Here is a 24,202-nt window from a genome sequence, read left to right as displayed (position 1 = left end):
CCTGAGAACTTGAAATGTGTCTACTGTCTTTGATTTGTGATATACATGTGATATTTTTTCACTGAACCTTAAGCGATGTTCATCCCTTCAGTTGATAATTTGTATTAATAAATGTAAAAGACAGCAGTTTACATACACACATGTACATGTACTGATAAATATGTTGTGTTTTAGGTGCAGAAAGCAGTGATAAATATGTGGCTACTCAGCTCGGCTCGGCTACATTATCATCATCATTATCACCAGATGAAGCATTGGTGGTATTTTCAGAACTACAAAGAGCCAGGAAAAGCTTTGTCCTAGAAAACGAACTGCATATTCTTTATCAGGTAAATCAGCCCCTGTCGATGTGGCTCATAGGTACCGGTAGACTGGCACAGTCTGGGCGATTTATTTCTTTTTAAATTGAAAATTAAATAATAAAAAAAATAGCGAAATGGAGGTGTTAACGCAAAATCCCCTGTAACCTCGAAATCACCCAGACTGAACGTTTTTGATGCGCCCTCTGTGGTGAAAGCAGGAACTAGTGTGTTTTCATACTAGTTTTTATGTTAATGAGCAGAATGACAGGCAAGAACGTTATCCAATCACAATAATTTGACCTTTAAACTATATCTAGTTAACCTTTGTACCTGAAGATTTCACTTTTCGTCAAGTTTCTCGATCGTCAATCATAACAAATGAATAATGTTCCGTACAAATTATTCTAATGGAGAGAAGTAGCCCGTGTGTAGATTGGGTTACAGTGTATTGCGATCTGCACAGAAGACAATAATTGATGGTTTTCCTGACGGCCACAACGTTTTCGTTGCCCCTCCGACCGGAAGCAGCAAATAGGCTGTATTTGAAGTTGCTCCGTTCTGTTTAGATGAAAATCAGTTTGGCACTGTCAAATCAGATAACTTGAAAACCATAGTAATTGTCATCTCTCCTTTGGTTGCGTTGATGCAAGAGCAAATATCAAAGCTACAGAAACTTGGACTGGAGGCGTGTTATTTTCATGCAAAAACTATTTCGCAAAACTATTTTTTTTTTTTAAATCACCACAGCTGGGCCAGTCTAAGGTACCGGGTATCTTATTCTTTTTGCTGCTTTGATGTGAATATCATTTAAAATAAGGTACTTTTGGCTCATTCCAGGCAAAGGCGTTATACATGTACATGTACCATTCAAATAGATTCTGAAATGTTTTGGCATCATTGTGCCTGCACTCAAGTGATTGCTCTTCATTCATAAATCATTGGGCAAGGCTAATATTGTTTTTTTGTTTCATGTACTAGTGTTTATTTTTGATTTTTAGGTAACTCCCATCTATGATCAAGGCATTGTTAATGACTGGTACAGATACATTGATATTTGGGAAACCTTGTCTATTGATAAGAAACGTGTTGGTGAACTTGTCGGCATTGAAGAACGATTCCTAGCCAGAGCTGTCGGAGGAAGCATATCAACGTCTACGTTTAAACAACAGAGAGTTCTAGCAATCCATAAACGTTTCTATACTGCAATGATATTAGAGGATTTAGTCAATGAAATTCCAATAGCTGAGGTATCCAGGAAATATAGTGTACCAAAAGGTCAATTGCAGTCGTTACAACAATCGGCAGCAACATTTTCTGGTGAGTACTTCACTTCATTTTTCCTGTTAGTAATTTTTACAATTTTGTAATTTTATGGCATTCATAGAGAAAAAAATTTGTGAAAGTTGTAGGACCCCAGAGAAATTGTCACTGCTACAGAATTTCATGATTGTCATGAACTTGCAAAATTCACAAAATATTTGTCTTTCTTGAACTTAAATCTGTTTAGAGTATGCATTATATTTTGAACATTCTTAGCGTATTGTTATATCAGTTTCTTCAAGCCAAACAGTGTTGATCTGTTTGGTCTCAGCAATTGGAGAAAAAATGAATAGTCTAAATTTACTTAATAATATTGTCAGAACAAAATTACCTCCAGCCAGTGATCCTTTGCATGTGATATCATGAGGAATTCACCATAAGACATTCTATATATAGGTATGCTTCAGAGACTCAAGCATTGGTGTCAATATTTAGATGATGTTTGCAATTCCAAAAACATGAGTTGATAAAAGGTAGAATAATTCTGATCACCATGTTCAACTTTGAGTGAGAAGAGACACACCTTGGCTACCTAAATTACATGCATATACATGTATGCAAAGTTCAGTTGTGCAGTGACTGGCATTCAAAAATCAGCTGTAGTTATAGACTTCTAGATTTTGTGTAAGCTAGTAATGCAATGTTGACAGTGTTAACTTTACTTGAAGGTATGGTGACTGTGTTCTGTAGCAGACTTGGTTGGATCAACTTGGAGATTTTACTAGAACAGTTTCAGAGTCGTTTAAACTTTGGTGTTCAGCGAGAGCTTTGTGACTTGGTGAGAATCTCTTTATTGAATGGCCAAAGAGCTAGAATCCTGTACAATGGTGGATATCATACCATAGCTAACATTGCACAGGCTGATCCCATAGATATAGAGAATTTACTCAGGAATTCTGTACCATTTCATAGGTAAGGATGTGCATTTTGTTGATTCATATTATAGTCAATTAATTACATGTACAGTTGTAATTCTTGATAAGTTACACCTGAATCAATTTAACCATCTCCAACAGCAATCATATCAAAATTAGATGCTTGTTTTTTCATTTTTTATTTTTATTATTTATTTTTTCATTTTTTTTTCCAATACAGTTGTATTTAATTAGGGTCGTGTCTCTTTTTCTGCAACAGAATCTTTCATCATCCAAATCTCAGAAATGATTAATCAGACGTTTATGAAACCTTGTTTTCCATCTTGTAATGAAGTTAAGCCGGAAGTTGCCATTTTGAACCCTTATTTAAGAGATAGGCATATTCTGGATATGAGCATTCTGTATATTAGCAGTCACATGACTTTTTCTCGTCACATTTAATATTCTGAAAATGGGGTGAACATGAAAAATAGCAAACATTATTAATAATTTTCTTCAGAACCATGCAGCACATTACAGTCAAAACAAAGTCAGCTTGGACATTCAGTTGTGAGACATAACAAAATAAATAGCGATAGATTTCGCGAAAGGAAGAACAAAATAAACGCCGACCACGCGCATTGGAAATAAATAGAACGCGTTGGGACGTGAAATCTCACCTGCATTTTTCACTCACGCAAACGCACACACATGCTATTTCCGTATATTGAATACATTGGCAATGGAAGGCACAAGTTTAAATCATCTTTGTATTAATACAACTTGAAAGAAACAGTCTCACACTGAATATATGTTTATAAACATTCAATGAAGCGGACTGCGACGAAAAGACAAGGCTAAGACGAAAAACATGTGACAGTACGATTATGCTTGTCTACTACACGCCCGGGAACTACACGTTCAAGTATCCAACTCCCCAATACAAACCATAATTAGTATCAGCAATAATTAAAGTACTGCCTGGATATCTGCGTGTTATTAGTTGACATCAGACATATCCCTGTACAGGATTTTTTGAACAATGTCTCAAATTTCCGAAAGAATATTCAAATAAATTGGGATGAATATGTATTGAGTATCCATCTTTTGAAAAATCAGCTAAACAGTTCACCACCACAATCATAGTAGGGCGTGATTATCTGGTGTACAACGTGTTGTGATCGCTCTTAACAAAACCTGCCGAATTTTAGTTATTCGACTACGCAAGCAACTACGAGACGTCTTACTAACTTTTAGTGAGTACAACGTTTCCTCTCGTGTTCATCTCGTTTATGAATGATTATGGCTGGACAAGAAAAACGCCCGAGGCCAAATTCTAATGACTCGGACACGATGGACGAAGCCACTAACAATGAGGGAGCAATGTTGAAGCAGTTGTGTGACGGTCAGAATACAATTCAACGTTTGATCGACAGTAAGATAGATCGCCTGAGAACAGATTTAACTAAAACCATGGCAAGTAAAATGAAGGAGCTTTCTGATTCATTTGCACTGGAAATTGGTCGATTAGACGCAAAGTTATTAGACATGGAAAGCAAGGTACAACAGGTGGCTCGTGGCACGTTAGATGTCGACCCTTTGGATAACCCCGACATTACATTAATTGTGTCTGGTCTTAAACAAAATGTTGATGAAAATCTTGTTGGTGTACTTAATAGTATGCTTAAAAAACTTGGCGATGACGTTGCGGATAATACAACAATTATTAATTTAAAAGCAGTCCGATTACAATCTCGACAACCAGGTGTCCCGGGGTTAGTAAAATTTGCATGTAAGGATCTAGAACAAAAGAAGCAAATACTTCGTGCAAAACATCGTTTGAAAGACAGTGCCGAATTTCAACGGGTGTTTCTTCGGTCTAGTAAAACACATACGGATAGGCTACTGGAGCTTAATGCTCGTACCCTACTCAACGAATTGCCAAATGGTAGCGATTTTCGCATCACCGGTAGTGGTAAAACTGTGCGTAAGACTTACAACCAACGTGGAAATCGAAAAGAAGTGAACCAAGGTCGCCTGGAGACTATGCACGGTAATACAGAATAGGATTCAACTCAGCTCAGTGGACTGAAAATTGCACATATTAACATTTGTGGCTGGTCACAATGGAACTGTAATCTTCGCGAAAGATTACTAGTAGGTGTAAACGCCGATATCATTAGTATTAACGAATCCCATTTACCTCGCGATGACGTGATTAGTATTGATAATTACAATTGGTTTGGACACAATAGAAATCTAGTTCATGTTGACGCAAACCGGACATTTGGCGGGGTTGGATTATTTGTTAAGTGCTCATTATATAATGATTATTTGATATCAATAATTGACAAGGGACACAGAGACATAGTCGGAGTTCGGTTTGAGAATAAATTACCTGGGTTCACTTTCCTGTTATTTGCCACCTGAAAATTCGCCTTGGGGAAGAGATGCAAATGCATTTTTTAGTCACCTACTTAGTCAGCTTTATATGACAGATGATGTTGATACAATTATTATATGTGGTGATCTCAATGCTCGTTTGGGAAATTTGAATGATAATATTGATGTAGTGTATAACATTAGGAATAGACACGTGATTGATACTAAAATTAATCAACATGTTCACAGTTTTTGCGAGTTCCTGCAGGAATCAAAGCTATGTATTTTGAATGGTCGTTTTAATAGAAACCAAAATGATTTTACTTTTATTTCTCGTAAGGGGAGATCAGTAGTTGATTACGTGTGCGTTCTCCAAGATCATTTAAGTTATTGTAATAATTTTAATGTTATAACTATGTCGTCTCTGGTTGAGAAGTACAATTTATATGATGCACACACTGATAGAAGTAAACTCCCTGACCACTCACTTTTAATTTTTGATTTTCTGGATAGACCACTGGGTTCAATAGTGGAACACAGTTTGCCAAATGATATTAATATCGGTAATAACCGGCACAGTGCGACTGTTAGAAAGTATTGTCTCAATCAGACTCCTATTACTTTTCTAGAATCAGAAGTAGCTAGGGAAGCATTATTACATATAATTTCTAAGATTGAAATTTGTAGGGAAACGCAACAAGAAATTGATGAGATTTATGATGATCTATGTAAATGTATTTTAAATGAAATGAATTTGACCGTTCCAAATTATAACTGCTCCAGTGGGACACGGAAAAGATTCCATCATCATAAACCATACTGAAACGACGAGCTATATAGTATGTGGCGTGTTATGAAAGAACAAGAATGCTCTTACACTCGATTTGGCGGCCCTAAGAATATTAGAACGATATTATGTAATGATTTCAAAGCAGCGAGACGGGCATTTGACAAAAAACTTCGGTGTTGCGAACGAAATTGTAGAAATGATCTTGTTTCTAGCATTGAAAAGGTATGTACTGAAAACCCACACCAATTTTGGGAGCATATTAATAAATTAGGGCCAGTCAAACGTAAAGATATCCCAATGGAAGTTTACGATGACGGGGGTCATATTACAAGTAATCATGACATTGTTTAAAATAAGTGGAAACACGATTTTTCATCCCTTTATAATCAATCTGATCTAGATGGATTTGACGCTAATTTCTACGAACATATTTTACATCATTTGGATGATCCACTGTATGATAGTAATTCTGAATTAAATAAGAATTTCCCCACTGTAGAAATTAAGACAGTGGTAGCAAAAGCAAAGTCAGGGAAGGCAGTTGGAGTAGATAAAATCCTGTATGAAGTGCTTAAGAATGACAGTTCTGTTGCCATTTTAACTCATCTTTATCAACTTTGCTTTGACAGTGCAAAAGTTCCATGCATCTGGAAAAAAACATTAATTTGTCCAATTCTTAAGGTGAGGTTGAGTGACCCTCGCGTTCCAATGAATTATAGGACCATAAGCATACAGTCCACTTTATCAAAACTTTACAGCGCATTGCTTAATAACAGAATCACAAGGTTTTTAGAAAATAATAATATTTTAGTAGATGAGCAAAATGGTTTCAGAAAGGATAGAAACTGCGAAGATCACATTTATATTTTGACATCTATTATCAGAAATAGAATATCCCATGATTTATCAACTTTTGCCGCTTTTATTGATTTACGAAAAGCGTTCGACAGTGTCAATGGAGACGCATTGCTATACAAATTACTTATTAACGGAATTAACGGTAAAATGTACAAGTCTATACGAGCTATGTATAGCGACACAAATTCTTCTGTAAAACTAAATGATTTTAAAACAAACTGGTTTAACACTGAGCAAGGCGTACGTCAGGGTGATAATCTTATTCCTACATTATTCTCCATCTTTATTAATGATTTGGCAGTTGAAATTAACCTGAAACAAAAAGAAATAACTCTTGATAATAACGTTAATGTTAGTATTTTGTTATACGCTGATGATATCGTGTTGTTAGCTGATAATGAAATTGATATGCAAATGATGTTAAGTCATTTAAATGGAAAATTAGGGTTAATAATGTGAAATCGAAAATGTTACATTTTAGAAAAGCCAGTGAAGCTAGAAGTGCATTCCAACTCCCAAGAATCTTGGGTTCTCCACATTTACAAAGTTGTATGATGCCAGTGTCGCACCTATACTTGACTATTATTCCGGAGTTTGGGGTTTTAGTAAGTTTGAAAAGTGTGAAATGATTCAAAATAGGGCTTTAAGATTTTTTCTTGGCACCCATAGGTTTTCCCCACTCCAGGCGGTTAAAGGTGACACTGGGTGGGTCTCATGCAGAGATCAGAGATGGGCCCATATGGTTAGACTGTGGAAGCGTCTTACTGAACTTGATGACAATAGACTAGTTAAACGAGTATTTCTGTGGGATCACTCCCTAAATTATAATAATTGGTCATCAGAGATTTACCAAATTATGGAGCTGTCGACTTAAATTATGAACACCTAATTGACGTAAATATACTTGCATTCATTAAGAGAAAATATTGCGAGGAGGTCAGAGTCATCTTGGTCAGAAGATGTTAGTCACAAACCAAAGTTACGGCTGATCTGCACTAGCTCGGAAGATGAATTCTGATTGGCTAAAAAAACAAAAAAACTTGTGGCGTTGAATGCACGTTCATTGTCAGTATTGTTATGCAAATTCAAACTAGCTAATCATTTACAACCTTCCGAGCCAGTGCAGATTAGCCCCAAAGTTACGTGTCTATGCAACTTTTAAATTTGAATATAAACCAGAAAAGTACATGCTAATAAATTTAAGTCAGGGTCAAAGGTCACTATTAGCTCAACTGCGCTAACTGAGACTGGGCGATTTAGACACGAGCCTGTAAATGAACGAATCTGTAAACTTTGTGATGCAAACGTTGTTGAGAACGAAATTCATTTTTTGTTTGACTGTCAGCAATACAATGAATTGAGGCATGAGTATCTAGATTCAATTCTTAATGAAATAACTGGCATATCACGGGAACAAATACTGGTTCGTTTATTTTCAGGGCCAATAAGAAAACTTGCTCTTTTTATGGAAAAGGCCTTTTACAAAAGAAGAAATTTGTTGTACGTCTGAATTTTTATGAACTACACGATTGTATTGTTGATATATTATTTCAAGCTCTCTTTTATAACCTTTATTTGTGAATGTAATTGTTATTATTTAAGGTGACTTATAAGTCCACTGGGCTGGGCAGTTCTCTGAGCTGCAGGTCACTATAATAAATTACTTACTTACTTATGGTGAATTGGCGAGTTATCAACAAAGACGACCGAACGTCTCCGGCCATGAGCTGGCTGGTTCGAATTTATCCTCTTTTACAGTGATAAATATTGTGTTCGAGTTGAGTTACTAGTAATTACAAGCCTGATTTACATTTTTCTTGTGGTTTTTTTGTCGATGTATTAAATATAAGTGCGTTGGGAAATAGCATAATTATATTGCGTCAGTGAAAGAGGCTGGTGAGACTGTGTCACAACGCGTTCTATTTATTGCCAACGCGCGTGGTCGACGCCTCTGATTGCGTTTATTTTGTATTTTTATTTTCAAAATGTATCACTGGCTGCGTTTTATTTGTTATGTCTCGCAACTGAACGTCCAAGCTGACCTTGTTTTGGCTGTAATCTGAAATTTTATGTTTAGCATAACAAATTATGTATATTGGACATTACTTTTGTAAACCTCTTAATGATTGCTCACATGGTTTGGCTGCCATCTTAGATTTTTTCTAAACAGGAAGTAGTTTTATACTGATGCCACAGTTAGCTGATCGATTTAAATTAGCTACCAGTTTGTTGCATCAATATACAAAAAATTGTTTAGACCTGTCACAGGAATTTGTCATCATCTGAAACTTTTGTCAAATACATTTTGTGCATTTGTTCTTCATGAGTGCTTTAACCAATCAACTTAAAATTAGACATGTACCCGGTAGTATTTGATCCGATGAACCTAACTTTCAGAGTTTTGTTAGGTCAACTGGTTAGACCATATTAGATTGAAGTATTAAATCAGAAGTTGCCATTTTGAACCCTTTCTGAGGGTCCAGGCACTCTGAATTTGTTGTTGTCACATTATTGATGTTTAGACTAGCTATTTTACAAAAAAACTTCATCTGACTTGTGCCTTTTCATGCCATATTGGATTTTAAAAATAAAACAAATATTCAATACTTGCAGTCAGTATAGCGCCCTCTACATTATAGATGTGCAGAAATTTGATTTACTTTTGATTGTTCCATATGCACTATGGTTTTATTTGGTCATTTCTGTTTAGAAATTACATTTTCAAATACTTTTTATTATCAAATATGATAATATAAATAATAACAGGAGGGAGATTGGTTAATAGTATATTTACAATTTAATTATTGAGGTTACATTTACCAAACACTGAGAAAATGTTAACAACATTCTCGTAACCTGTAAATCTGCTTGCAGCTTTAATTATTATTTGTTCATTTATTCATTTTATTTTTAAATTATATTAATTTATTTGCTGGTAAGTTTTGGTTACAAAATAGAAGTACCTAATGTGATGGAATATAAAACAAATAACTGAATATAATAATAGTGTGTTTTTTGTCAGTTGATTATGAATTATGTCTTTCTTACTTTTCCAGTGTGAGAAAAGCTGAACACGAAGAACAATATGAAGCAGAAGAACGAAAGAAAACAAGGTGTATCTGGGCAACTGGGAAGAAAGGTTTGACAGAAGCGGAGGCTGCTAATCTTATTGTAGCTGAGGCTAAGCAATGTTTAAAAGGAGATGTTGGACTTCTTGGTGTTCAGTGGAATCCAAATGATGTGAAAACAACTGTAGATGGTGGAGTTGGGGCTGCCTTAACCTCTCCTAGTATGCAGTCACAGAAAATTCCTGTACGACATTCATCTAGTGAAAAGCGTTCCATCTTGAGTAGAGTCCGGAATAGAAGAAAGAGTAAGTCTCCTAGAGATTGTGCAATACCAGCTGCAAAAAAAATGTCTGGTAAGAAAGTAAGTGGTATGACATGTGTTTTATCTCCACCATGGAAGACTAATTCTGTGGATAAACAACTGAAACTTGGCTGTGCTTCTGAAGATGTTTCAAAAGAACATGTCTATGATAAAACTGGTGTCAACACTTGCATGGAATTGAAAGAAGGTGGTTTGTCTACTGACTGTTGTAAAGCAGGTGGTACTGATAAACATACTACAGTTGAATTATCAATGCAGCATAGAGGTGAACATGTGACTTCTGAAATTCATCTCCCTCTTGAAGAAAATATAGTCACCAATACTGAAAAGATGGGTAACGTAGCAATACAGCCGACTGAGACATGTGTTATTGTAAATGATGTAAGTAGTCAAGCACAAAAGGGTGTTCTGATAAATGGTGGTGGCAATGACAGTTATACGCAAGATCTTTACAGTCCTGAAGTCATTAACAAGATCAGTCCAGCACAGTTGCCAAAAGATGTAGTAAAGAAAGTAGAGACAGGACTAAAGGGACTTCCTGAAACAAGAAATCACCAACAAGACAGTAACAACGATGAAGGAACAACAAATGATAGAATAACAACAAATGATAGAGTAACATTAAAATGTTTGGATGGCGCATGTCTCAAAGATGATGTAGAAGAAGATGATCTCCAGAATAAAGTTGTTGCCACTCATGATGTTTCTGCTAATGACATCAGTATGGTTTCTGCTGATTTGTCTTTTGCTAGGAATGAAAACATGGAGTGTGGAAAAACATCAAAAGCAGATCACATTGATAAGGTGACAGGAGCAGAATTCTCTCACAATCAACTGTTTGATGTGAGCATGGCATCAGTAGATTCACAGGTTTTAAATTATATGACTGATTTCTGTACACAGCATGACATAGTTGCTGAAAGTGCTTCTCCAATATTGGATAACAAGACAACCACTAGAATACAGAGTCAAAGGCCAAAGTTATCTGAATGCACATCCCCAATATTTATATCTGAGGTGAAAAGAGACATTAGTCCAGGTGCTTTTGGTTGCTCCTATGATGGCTTACAAGAGGACTTAGCATTAGCAATGAATATGAGTGATACATTTAGCAGTAGCTATGCTAAGACACCTGCTCCATCACAGAATGTAACCTCCAGTACACCACTACCTCATGAGCATGCTAGACATGTGGACCATGCCAATGTTGCAGGTAATTCTAATCAAAGAGTGGAAGAAGACAATCTTAGTAGTCTAAGTCCTGTAGTTAGAAGATCAGAAGGTGGACATGTGATAGGGAATCCTGATGACAGTGGTGATCCGGTTGGTATGGCATATTCACAGTTGGCTAATGATTTAGCCATTGCAGCTGAAATCACTGATTCATTCTCGTTTAGTGATAATTGCTTTGTCACTGATGAAGGTCATAATCCAACCAGTGCATCTGCTGGCATTGCTAGTAGTGCTGCTGGTCAATATGATGATGCTGATGCTGGACAATATGATGATGCTGATCTTAAATCTGAGTTAAGTAAAGCATGCTTGTCTGGAAATAAAGATCTTAAAGTACCTGTTGTCAGTATTTTTGGTAAGGCATCAACAAATGTTCCTGGAATGCTTATTAAAGAGACAGGACCTTTACAAGTACATCTGAAAGAAGGAAGTGTTAGAGATACTGCTGTGATTAACAAATGTGTTCCAGAATCAATAGGAGGTACTACATCAGACAAAGCTGAACAACCAAAGTGTAGACAAACTATGTGCCAAGTCAAAAGCAAGTCTGATGGTGTTAAAAACATATCAAATGTAAAAAATATTAAAACTAGAAAAAGACGAAGTAATGAAATGAATGAAAATATAACAACAGCAGATTCTGATTCTGAACTTGTAAGTCCAAAACGCAGCACAATAACTAAAACTACAGACTCTCCAAATGACAGTGGGGGTGATTTTATTCCTCCAACTCCACCCGATGAAACATTCTCCAAAACACCAAAGTTATTACGTACTCAGGGCTTTTCCAACAAACGAGGTTCTCCTCTGAATTTCAAAAAACATCCAAATTCTTTGCAAGCAGAAAGAGAGTCTTCAAAGGAGACTCGTGGTATCATAGAAATATCTAGAAATGACAAAAGAAATCTGAAGTCACAACAAAATAAACATTCTGAAAAGCAAAGTGAGGAATTGGATGACTCTCCATCTGAAGAGCTGGATCTTTTTCTTGACATCAATACCCAAGATTTTGATATTCTCTCATCTCCCAGCAATCCCTGCAATGACCCTATTCCTGTATCATCACCATCTCCCAGCATTGCTTGCACAGATGGATCCTTTGCCATAGTTGATGTGTGCACTAATGTTCAACTATTTGAAACATTTATGAAAGAATGGAGAAGTAAATCCAAATATTCATTTTCTTTGGCCTGTGAGAAACATCGTAAGAATATTATTCAAGGTAAAGGAATTGGAGCTAATTTCCACAAAGGTAAGATTTGAATATGTCTACCATGTTATTTGAATATTCTCATATATAGCCATACTAAGTTGAATCTAAGTAATGTGTTTTATTTGTAGTCTCTGTAGATGCATTGTTGTAATTTTATGTTAGTATAGCATATTAAATTGACATAATGTGGTAGGAGGATGGCCACTTATTCCCAAAAATGAAATATTTTTTTTACATGAAAATATATGAGAAAGATGACAGTTTCAGTGTATAATCTACAGTATATGTTTATTTCATCAGAAAAAAAAAAATTAAAATACAAGTAATTAAATAGATAAAATAAAAAATCTGATGAGGACTGTGAAAATAGTTCTACTGAACTAGTCTAGTCCACAGCCCTGCCATGCTAGTAAACTTATGTGCATAGAAATTATTTATAATTTTAAATCTATATTAGGAAACAAAATAGATGAAAAATACAATTAATCAATAACTATTTATCAAAAAAAAATTAATAAATAACCAAGCAACGAGTTGATATAATAATTAATTAACCTGTTATGAAACAATTAAATGAATCAAACTGCTAATCAAACAAAAATAAGAAATATAAATAATGAATTGGTAGGGAAAAAAAACAATAAACAAAATCTTCCAAAGAAGTAACAAATATGCCCTGGTTAGCAAATATAACACAAAGAAAATAAAGTAACTAAAATACTAATAATAGTCAAGAAAGATGGATATGCCAGTTAACTACTTATGAGATGGTTCTTTAAATCTGATTTAAATTGATTTCTATTATTTGAACTTTTTAATAAAACTGTGAGAGAGTTCCAATGTGTAACAGCTGCATATTTAAAATTATGCTGGGAAATGGACAAATGTAATTTCGGAATTGACAGGTTTCCTTCAGTTGTTGCTTTAGTAGGGTAGCTATGTGACGGATTGCTTGCATAATATGGAACTGTGCCCTGAAAGAAATTTAAAAAAAAAAAAAATGGTATATATCAGGGCCTGACTCTAACAGTAGTTCTATAGACCAGGAAGTACCAATCCCAGCCCAGCCCAGCCCAGCCCAATCAGATCCCATCCCATCCCATCCCAGCCCAGCTGATATCAATCCAAGCCCAGCCCATACCAATCCCATACCAATCCCTGCCCATACCAATCCCAGCCACTAACAATCCCTGCCCATACCAATCCCAGCCACTAACAATCCCTGCCCATACCAATCTCAGCCCATACCAATCTCAGCCCATACCAATCCCTGCCCATACCAATCCCAGCCACTAACAATCCCTGCCCATAACAATCCCAGCCACTAACAATCCCTGCCCATACCAATCTCAGCCCATACCAATCCCAGCCCATACCAATCCCTGCCCATACCAATCCCAGCCACTAACAATCCCTGCCCATACCAATCCCAGCCCATACCAATCTCAGCCCATACCAATCCCAGCCCATAACAATCTCAGCCCCTAACAATTTCAGCTCATACCAACCCCAGCCCATATCAATAGTCATAGCTATAACACCAACATTTAGTTAATGCTTGAACTATGAAACATGAATGAGTTTTAACCAAATATGATACTATATAACATTTTTAGGGAGTTCAAAAGACATTAGTTCTGTGGTAGATGGGTTTGTTATTGATGGTGAAGATGTCATTGTAACTGGTATATCGATATGTTGGGGTGACAAAGATGCCTACTATGTCAGTCTTCAGTCATCAACCCATGATGGTAAGTGTCAGTCACCATTACTGTCTATTATGTCAGTCATCAACCCATGATGGTAAGTGTCAGTCATCATTACTGTCTACTATGTCAGTCTTCAGTCATCATCATCAGCATTAAACAAATCACAGTAGGAGTTATCTATCGCAAACCAAATACACCTGTACATGAATTTCTGGAGAGTTTTGAAGTCTGTCTCGAACATTTTTCAAGTAACAAAAAACGTTGTGTTATCCTCGGTGATTTCAATATAGACGTTAGTTGTACAAATATTTCACAATTTGAATATGGTACCTTACTTAATGAAAATAATTTTCAACAAATCATAGATGTTCCGACCAGAGTAACTAGTACTACATGCACAACAATAGACCATTGTCTCATAAATTTTTCTGATTATTTCATCGAAGGAGGTACTATTGAAACTGATATTAGTGACCATTTCCCAGTGTTTGCCCTTTTCAGGGATCTACATCATGTTTTTAACAGAAAGTCTGTTAGATATAAATTTGACTTCTCGCAGTTTCATTCAGATGCATTTGAAGCGGAAATGGCCAATATTTCTTGGACAAATATTTATAATTTATTGGATCCGAATTTGGCATATGATTATTTTTATAATTTGTTTAGTGATATAATTACTAAACATCTACCTAAGAAAATGATTTATTCTGCATCAAAATCATTACAAAAACCATGGTTATCTAAGGGGCTTCTCATTTCAATTAAAACAAAACATAGACTTTTCTCAAAAACTAAGCGACATAGTCCCAGTTCACCAATTCACATTCAATACAAAATTTATCGTAATATTTTGTCAAAATTATTAAAAATTGCTAAGAAGTCTTACTTTTCTGGCAAGCTGGCAAATGTTATTGGAAATAGCAATAAAACATGGCAGGTTATAAACGAACTGCGGAATAATCAGTCATGTAATGATCGTTTTCCACATAAACTTAGAGTGAGTACTAACCCAGATGAATTTGTGACAGAGGGTAGGGATATTGCTGAGAAGTTTAATTCGTATTTTGTTAATGTTGGTCCAAATTATGCATCTAAAATCAATTGTAATGCCAACTTCAATGATTACCTTGATAGTAGACAATCACATTCATTATTTTTCAGCCCAGTTTGTGCTCATGATATTTTAAAAGAGATCGATAAATTAGATCCTAATAAAGCAGTTGGCTATGACAATATGTTCCCTAAACTTATCAAGCAGGCTGCTGAACAAATTGCTGAACCACTGGCTCATATTTTTAACTGTTCTGTGTACACGGGTATATTCCCTGATAAATTAAAAATAGCCCGGGTTTCTCCATTATTTAAAAAAGGTTGTGCATTTGAAGTTGGTAATTATAGGCCGATATCAGTGTTACCCATTATTAGCAAATTGTTTGAATCTTTAGTAAATAAACAGATGTGTGCTTTTCTAGAAAAATTCCAAATTCTTGATGAAAACCAATATGGATTCCGTAAGCATCACAGCACCAAATTAGCTTTAGCTGACCTTACTGCCGAGATTTCAAAACAAATAGATGACGGTTTTATCACATTTGGTATTTTTCTAGACCTCAGAAAGGCTTTTGACACCATTAACCATACCATATTATTGTCTAAATTACATTATTATGGTATAAGAGGGTCTACTTTGAGTTGGTTTGAATCTTATTTAGAAGACCGCCAGCAATATGTTAATTTAAATAATTGTAATTCTGATTATAAAGTAATTTCTTGTGGGGTCTCACAAGGGTCCATTCTTGGACCACTTTTGTTTTTAATTTATATAAATGATATTGTAAAATCATCCAACACTTTCCAGTTTAGGCTTTTTGCTGACGACACAAATCTGTTTCACTCCGTTAAAAATGATTCTATTGATATTGGCCTACTTAATTCAGAATTGAATAAGGTTTGCACATGGTGCAAAGCAAATAAATTAACCATAAATATTGATAAAACAAATTTTATGGTTTTCAAAACAGCTCAAAAGAAGACAAATATGCAAAGTTTATTAAATATTGATAACTCTCCTATTGAACTTGCTTCCTCTGTGCTATATCTTGGTGTCACTCTCGACAGATCACTTACTTGGAGACCTCACATTAATAATATTGTTAAAAAAATTAGTAAAATGATTGGACTCATTTCATATCTGCGTCACTACCTACCCAAATCACTTATAATATTACTGTATAATTCACTCATTCTTCCACACATAAGCTATTGTATTGAAATATGGGGCAACACTTTTAGTACCGTTATAGATCCAATTTTAAAATTACAGAAAAAATTTATTCGCTTAGCCACTTTTTCAAATCCCTGTGCAAGTAGCTCACAACTCTTTAAAAGATTGGGCATTCTTGATGTGCATAAATTATGCAAGTTCCAAACGTGCATGTTTATTTATGACCTGAAGGGCGATCGTTATGCTCGTTCTCTGGGTCATTATGCTTCTTCAATCTCTCACTCTTATTTGACACGTTCAGTTATTTCTGACAAACTTGAAATTCCAAAAGTAAAACTAAGCTCAACTAAAAACAGTTTAACATATTCATTAGTAAAACACTGGAATGATCTTCCAATTTCCATTAAAACATTAACATCAAGAAATCGCTTCAAGCTTACCCTAAAACAATTTCTTTTAAATAATTGAACATCAATTTTATTGTTATTTCTCTATCATTCAATTTACAGTATTGTCATTTCACTATTACCACCATATTTCATATAATTTTTCTCTTTATGTATTATGTACTCTTAAACAATATATTAATATGATTTATGATTTCACTGTCCTTATCAGTTTTTTTTCTGCTATCAGTGAATATGCAAGGGCTAGAGACTAGATTAGTTCTACTAGAACTACCTCTCTTGTCCTCGCCAGATAGTTATGTATATCTCTATCTTCGTTTTGTACTTTGTAATGTAATTTATCTGGTGAAATAAAATTGTATTGTATTGTATCAACCCATGATGGTAAGTGTCAGTCACCATTACTGTCTACTATGTCAGTCATCAACCCATGGTGGTAAGTATCAGTCACAATTACTGTCTACTATGTCAGTCATCAACCCATGATGGTAAGTGTCAGTCACCATTACTGTCTACTATGTCAGTCATCAACCCATGATGGTAAGTGTCAGTCACCATTACTGTCTACTATGTCAGTCATCAACCCATGGTGGTAAGTGTCAGTCACCATTACTGTCTACTATGTCAGTCATCAACACATGATGGTAAGTGTCAGTCACCATTACTGTCTACTATGTCAGTCATCAACACATGGTGGTAAGTGTCAGTCACCATTACTGTCTACTATGTCAGTCATCAACCTATGGTGGTAAGTGTCAGTCACCAGTCACCATTACTGTCTACTATGTCAGTCATCAACCCATGATGGTAAGTGTCAGTCACCATTACTGTCTACTATGTCAGTCATCAACCCATGATGGTAAGTGTCAGTCACCATTACTGTCTACTATGTCAGTCATCAACCCATGATGGTAAGTGTCAGTCACCATTACTGTCTACTATGTCAGTCATCAACCCATGGTGGTAAGTGTCAGTCACCATTACTGTCTACTATGTCAGTCATCAACACATGATGGTAAGTGTCAGTCACCATTACTGTCTACTATGTCAGTCATCAACCCATGATGGTAAGTATCAGTGGCCATTACTGTCTATTATGTCAGTCATCAACCCATGGTGGTAAGTGTCAATCACCATTACTGTCTACTATGTCAGTCATCAACACATGATGGTAAGTGTCAGTCACCATTACTGTCTACTATGTCAGTCATCAACACATGATGTAGAATCAAGGATGGTTAGACCAGGTAGAGGATTACACAGGATTGGTTTATTACACACAACTATAGGTGCAGCCATCACACCATGGCTCAGGTAGTGAATACAATACAACATAAAGGTCAAATACAGAGGTCAATGAGATGTGAACTCATTTGCATAATGCATACTCTACATCCTCCTTTTCAAGATATGTCGAAATTCATACAATTGTGAATTTAAAATCTTTTCAAGTTCAGTTCATATTTGTTAAAGAGTTCATTGCTCAAGTTCATTGACTTCATAATAATAAGCACATAAATATGAGAATCCTGTGATAATCGATTTTGTTATTTATATATTGTTTTGTTTGTTTTTTTGTTTAACGAATAGATTATCATAAATATACACATTTTTTTTTTTTTTTTATTTTATATTTTTTTTTTTTTTTATGGAGAAGAGGTGGACTGCTCTTCCTCCAAGCCAAAAAGCTGAGGTTTATTCTGCCTCCTAAGCTTTTTCAGCTTGATCTAAACGAGTGAAAAATTGTAATATCCTATACAACATAATCTCTGTACTTGGGATTTGGTCTGACAGTACGACCGTAACGTGTCTTGACTGGAGATCTAATTGGTGTAATTGCTCGGCCAGGTGATGTAGGTATATCATTTTGAACATGTTCATTGTCTTCCGTATGGATTGTGTTCTCAGCTGATGTAGTAATGGGTTTTTTATTTGGTATGCGGATTTCATCAGGTAATTCACTCTCATGAAATTCTTGTTTAGGTGAAGGTTCAGCGACTGGTAGTATGTGACGACGATTTCTTCTCAGTTCTGAGTTTCCTACTTCAACAATGTAGGATCGTGGATTGTTGGAAATATGTTTGACTAATCCTAAGCAATTATAGCCATTTGGGGTTTGTAACCGTACTGTTTGGTTTGGCTTAAGTGGTGTTAGTGCTTTAGCTGATTTGTCAAAATGCTTCTTCTTTTGTCCACGCTTCTTGCTAAGTTGTGATGAAATCTTTCTTGAATTCTTAATGTGTGGATTTAGTAGTGGTTTGCTGATCGGTACTGAAGTGCGCGTTCTTCTTGACATTAATCGTTGAGCTGGAGATCCTAATGTATTATCACTAGGCACATTGCGAAGATTCAATAAATTGAGATACAAATCGGATCCTTCTCGCTCTGTTTTCTCTAGAAGTTTCTTAGCGCTCTGTACTGCTCTTTCTGCAAGACCATTTGACTGCGGATATTCAGGGCTACTTGTTATATGGTTAAAATTCCATTCCTTTGAAAACTGTTTAAACTCTATACTTGCAAATTGTCCTGCGTTATCTGAAATAATAGTGTGAGGTATACCATGTACTGTGAAATGTCTCTTGATTTTACTTATCACAGTCCTGGATGTCATATTACGTAGCGTGTCCATTTCAAACCATCCCGAGTATGAGTCCACAAGCACAAGATAATGTAGACCATTCCATTGAAATATATCTGTTGCTACTGTTGACCATGGTAGATCTGGTATAGGATAGGATTTTAGTGGCTCTTTCTGTTGGTGTGCTCTCAAGCTATTACACACAGCACAGGAAGACAATGCCTTATCAATGTCGTCAGACATGCATGGCCAAAAGACAATATCTCGGGCTCTGCGCTTAGTTGCTTCAACTCCCGGATGTCCTCCATGTAGTAGAGCTATGTATTTGGCTCGTAATGATATCGGTATAACTAATCTAAGTCCTTTCATTACAAGACCGTCATCAATTGTGAGTTCATCACGGAATGCATGGTAAGATCGAATTTCAGGCGAAAGCTTCTTGTACATTGGCCATCCGTGCTGAATTACATTAGTTAGCTTTCTTAGAGTGCTATCAGTACTTGTCTCAATTTTTAATTCAGCTAATCTTTCATCTGATATTGGCATGATGGTCATTACATCAAATTTCATGTCTTCTGAATCACATTGCACAGCGTTACTGCATGGAGCTCTGGACAATGTATCGGCTAAGTATAATTCTTTACCTTGTTTATACACCAGTGTTATGTTGAACTTTTGTAGCAGTAACATCATTCGCTGTAGGCGAGCTGGTGCTGAATGAAGTGGTTTGCTCATTATGGAAATTAGTGGCTTATGATCAGTCTCAACTGTTATTTCTTTCCCGTAGACATAATCATAGAACTTGCAACATGAAAATACAACAGCCAACAATTCTTTTTCAATTTGAGCATAGTTTCGTTCCGTTGGAGTCATCATTCGAGAGGCAAAAGCTATTGGCTCTCCATTTTGTAAGCATGCTGCTCCCAATCCAAATTGTGAAGCGTCACATGTTAACGTCACTGGCTTACAAACATCATAGTACTTAAGAGTTGCTGGGCTAGTTATAGATTGTTTCAGTTGTTCATATGCTTTCTGATGCTGATCAAGCCAATACCATGTTACATCATTGTGTATCAACTCATACAATGGTGCTGCAATTTCGCTAAGGTTATTGATGAACCTTGATAGATAATTGATCATACCTAAGAAACGATGCAGGGCAGCTGGACCATCTGGAACAGGCATTTCCTTGATCGCCCTTACCTTCTCGGGATCTGGTTTCAAGCCTTGATCTGTGAAAAGATTTCCTACATAGCTGACTTGTTTCAATCGGAACTTGCATTTATCAGGATTCAGCTTTAAGGAGACTTGTCTAGCCCGATCCAATACTTGCTTTAAGTTATCATCATGCTCATCATTACCATTGCCTGCTACAAATATATCATCTACAATTATTTCGCATGGATATCCAGCAAATATCTGTTCCATTGAACATTGATAGACCTCAGATGCTGAATTTATACCATACAGCATTCGAAGAAATCTGTACCTTCCATATGGTGTACTAAAAGTAGTAAGCAATGAGGATTCTGTATCTAGTGGTATTTGCCAAAATGCACATTTTGCATCCAGTTTCGAAAACACGGTAGCATTTGCCATATTTGCTGCTACCTCTTCCACAGTGCGCATAGGATAGTGTGGACGCTGAATTGCCTTATTAAGATCTCGAGGGTCTAAGCATATTCTTATTTCATTGCTACTCTTTTTTTGGCGGCAACCATTGACGACACCCATTCAGTAGGTTCTGTTACAGGAGTGATTACACCTATGTTAGTCATTCTACTCAACTCTGCTTTGACCTGGTCATTCATTGCTTTAGGAATTCTTTGAGCAGGTTTAACCACTGGAGGTACACTAGGGTCGACTTTCATTTTGTAAACACAAGGCAATTTACCAAGATCATCATTGAAAAGGTCAGAATAATCTTTGAGAATAGATTCGGAGAATGATTGTACAGTTTCTATTTGATGAACTTCTTGGCCAAGTGAGATTAAATGCATTCGTAGGCAGTCGCGCAAGCCAAGTAGTGGTTTGACATTCTTGTCAACAATGTGGAATTCCAAATTGTAAGTATGGTTACCACTGCAAATGTGTCAAATGTGTGGTTCCTACAGTGTTCATACTATCACCTCCATATGCAATTAATTGTACTCTTTTACGTGTATCAATTTGTTCTTTATGTCCTGCACACAATTGCTGATATACTCCCATGGGCAAGACATTACATTTAGCACCTGTGTCAACTTTAAAGTCAACACGTCTGTCATTAATATATACACAACTATGGATTTCATCTTTGTTTACAGCAGAATTCATACCAATAGTTTCTATGTCAAAATCTTCAATCACAAACTGATACATGTCATCATCATATTCTTCAACTTCATGAATTGCTCTGTTGAACCCACGATTGTTTCCACTAGATCGACAGCATTTCTGAAAATGGTTCATTTTATGGCAACCATGACATGATTTACCAAATGCTGGACATTTCCTAACAGGATGAGTGTTTCCACAGTTTCGACAATTCTTAATTTGTTTACTAGTATATTTCTGGTTTTGATCTGATGAAGAGTTAGCCTTGTAATTTGGAATTGGTCGCTGCTTAGGACGTGTACCCCTTTGTACTGCATCTATGTTTGATCTGCACTGCAATGTTTTTGAATGCTGTTCACTTATTTCATGTATTTGACAGATGCTGATGGCTTTAATTAATGTTAAATCACTTTCTCGAAGAAGGAGTCGTCTAACACTCTCATTGGCAATGCCACAATCTAGTCTATCGAGAATTAGCTCGTCTTGTAATGCATCAAACTTGCAGCTTTTCGCTTTATTTCGAAGATCGCTCACATATGCCTGGACAGTTTCACCCTGTTTCTGATTACGAGTATTAAATTTATGCCTTTCCATAGTGACATTAGACTGAGGGTTGCATACTTCCCTAAACTTGCGTTTCAGACACTCTGGGTCCTCCCTGGTTTCTGCAGCAGTTGTGACAGAACCATCATCTGCACGTATAGCAGCAGCATACACAAATGACCTCTCCCTTTCTATAGCTTCACTACCCGCAAGATTCAACAAGATGAATGCTTTTGTCTTGGGAGTTTTATCACCATGAGCTGCACTTATGAAAATGTCATATTCCTGTTCAAAAATCCTCCAATTTTCAGCTACATCCCCTTCAAATATTAAGATGTTTGGTTTTCGAAATGAATCGGCCATAATACTCACTGGAAGACTTCTTGAAATTATACAAAGAAATTTAGCAGTGTCTTACCAGAATGTCTTTGTTTGTTACCTGTCAGTCAAAACAGATTTTCTTTACACCATACACAATAAATATACGTGTAGTAATGTTGTGGATAGCAGGATCCCACTTCTGACACCATGTAGAATCAAGGATGGTTAGACCAGGTAGAGGATTACACAGGATTGGTTTATTACACACAACTATAGGTGCAGCCATCACACCATGGCTCAGGTAGTGAATACAATACAACATAAAGGTCAAATACAGAGGTCAATGAGATGTGAACTCATTTGCATAATGCATACTCTACAATCAACACATGGTGGTAAGTATCAGTGGCCATTACTGTCTATTATGTCAGTCATCAACCCATGGTGGTAAGTGTCAGTCACCATTACTGTCTACTATGTCAGTCATCAACCCATGATGGTAAGTGTCAGTCACCATTACTGTCTACTCTGTCAGTCATCAACCCATGATGGTAAGTGTCAGTCACCATTACTGTCTACTATGTCAGTCATCAACCCATGGTGGTAAGTGTCAGTCACCATTACTGTCTACTATGTCAGTCATCAACCCATGGTGGTAAGTGTCAGTCATCATTACTGTCTACTATGTCAGTCATCAACCCATGATGGTAAGTGTCAGTCACCATTACTGTCTACTATGTCAGTCATCAACCCATGGTGGTAAGTGTCAGTCACCATTACTGTCTACTATGTCAGTCATCAACACATGATGGTAAGTGTCAGTCACCATTACTGTCTATTATGTCAGTCATCAACACATGGTGGTAAGTATCAGTCACCATTACTGTCTATTATGTCAGTCATCAACCCATGGTGGTAAGTGTCAGTCACCATTACTGTCTACTATGTCAGTCATCAACCCATGGTGGTAAGTGTCAGTCACCATTACTGTCTACTATGTCAGTCTTCAGACATCAACCCATGATGGTAAGTGTCAGTCACCATTACTGTCTACTATGTCAGTCTTCAGTCATCAACCCATGATGGTAAGTGTCAGTCACCATTACTGTCTACTATGTCAGTCTTCAGACATCAACCCATGATGGTGTCAGTCACCATTACTGTCTACTATGTCAGTCATCAACCCATGATGGTAAGTGTCAGTCACCATTACTGTCTACTATGTCAGTCATGAACACATGATGGTAAGTGTCAGTCACCATTACTGTCTACTATGTCAGTCATCAACCCAGGATGGTAAGTGTCAGTCACCATTACTGTCTATTATGTCAGTCATCAACCCATGGTGGTAAGTGTCAGTCACCATTACTGTCTACTATGTCAGTCATCAACCCATGATGGTAAGTGTCAGTCACCATTACTGTCTACTATGTCAGTCATCAACCCATGGTGGTAAGTGTCAGTCACCATTACTGTCTACTATGTCAGTCATCAACCTATGATGGTAAGTGTCAGTCACCATTACTGTCTACTATGTCAGTCATCAACCTATGATGGTAAGTGTCAGTCACCATTACTGTCTACTATGTCAGTCATCAACACATGATGGTAAGTATCAGTCACCATTACTGTCTACTATGTCAGTCATCAACCCATGGTGGTAAGTATCAGTCACCATTACTGTCTACTATGTCAGTCATCAACCCATGGTGGTAAGTGTCAGTCACCATTACTGTCTACTATGTCAGTCATCAACCCATGG

At 36.4% G+C, this 24,202-nt stretch overlaps 2 protein-coding genes across 2 annotated transcripts in view; one reads left to right on the top strand and one right to left on the bottom strand.

Moving 5' to 3' along the window:
* The window catches only part of LOC146735860 (C-type lection lectoxin-Enh3-like), a 355,515-nt gene that overhangs the window by 67,083 nt on the left and 264,230 nt on the right, over window positions 1-24,202 (bottom strand). The gene's annotated exons all lie outside the window — the stretch shown is intronic.
* LOC100373645 (DNA polymerase theta-like) overlaps window positions 1-24,202 on the top strand; it is a 114,731-nt gene that overhangs the window by 15,273 nt on the left and 75,256 nt on the right. Inside the window, exons 10-16 of the mRNA XM_085505541.1 lie at window positions 175-329; window positions 1,301-1,619; window positions 2,291-2,534; window positions 9,563-11,733; window positions 11,821-12,381; window positions 13,959-14,093; window positions 14,498-15,646. Coding sequence (XP_085361667.1) covers window positions 175-329; window positions 1,301-1,619; window positions 2,291-2,534; window positions 9,563-11,733; window positions 11,821-12,381; window positions 13,959-14,093; window positions 14,498-15,646 — 4,734 coding nt within the window. The remainder of the gene's footprint in view (window positions 1-174; window positions 330-1,300; window positions 1,620-2,290; window positions 2,535-9,562; window positions 11,734-11,820; window positions 12,382-13,958; window positions 14,094-14,497; window positions 15,647-24,202) is intronic.

The sequence above is a fragment of the Saccoglossus kowalevskii genome, chromosome 11, assembly GCF_978046115.1.
Source record: "Saccoglossus kowalevskii chromosome 11, keSacKowa6.1, whole genome shotgun sequence".
In the NCBI taxonomy this organism is placed as follows: domain Eukaryota; kingdom Metazoa; phylum Hemichordata; class Enteropneusta; family Harrimaniidae; genus Saccoglossus; species Saccoglossus kowalevskii.
The sequence above is the reverse complement of the archived record's forward strand: the minus strand, read 5'-3'. Positions and strand labels throughout refer to the sequence as shown.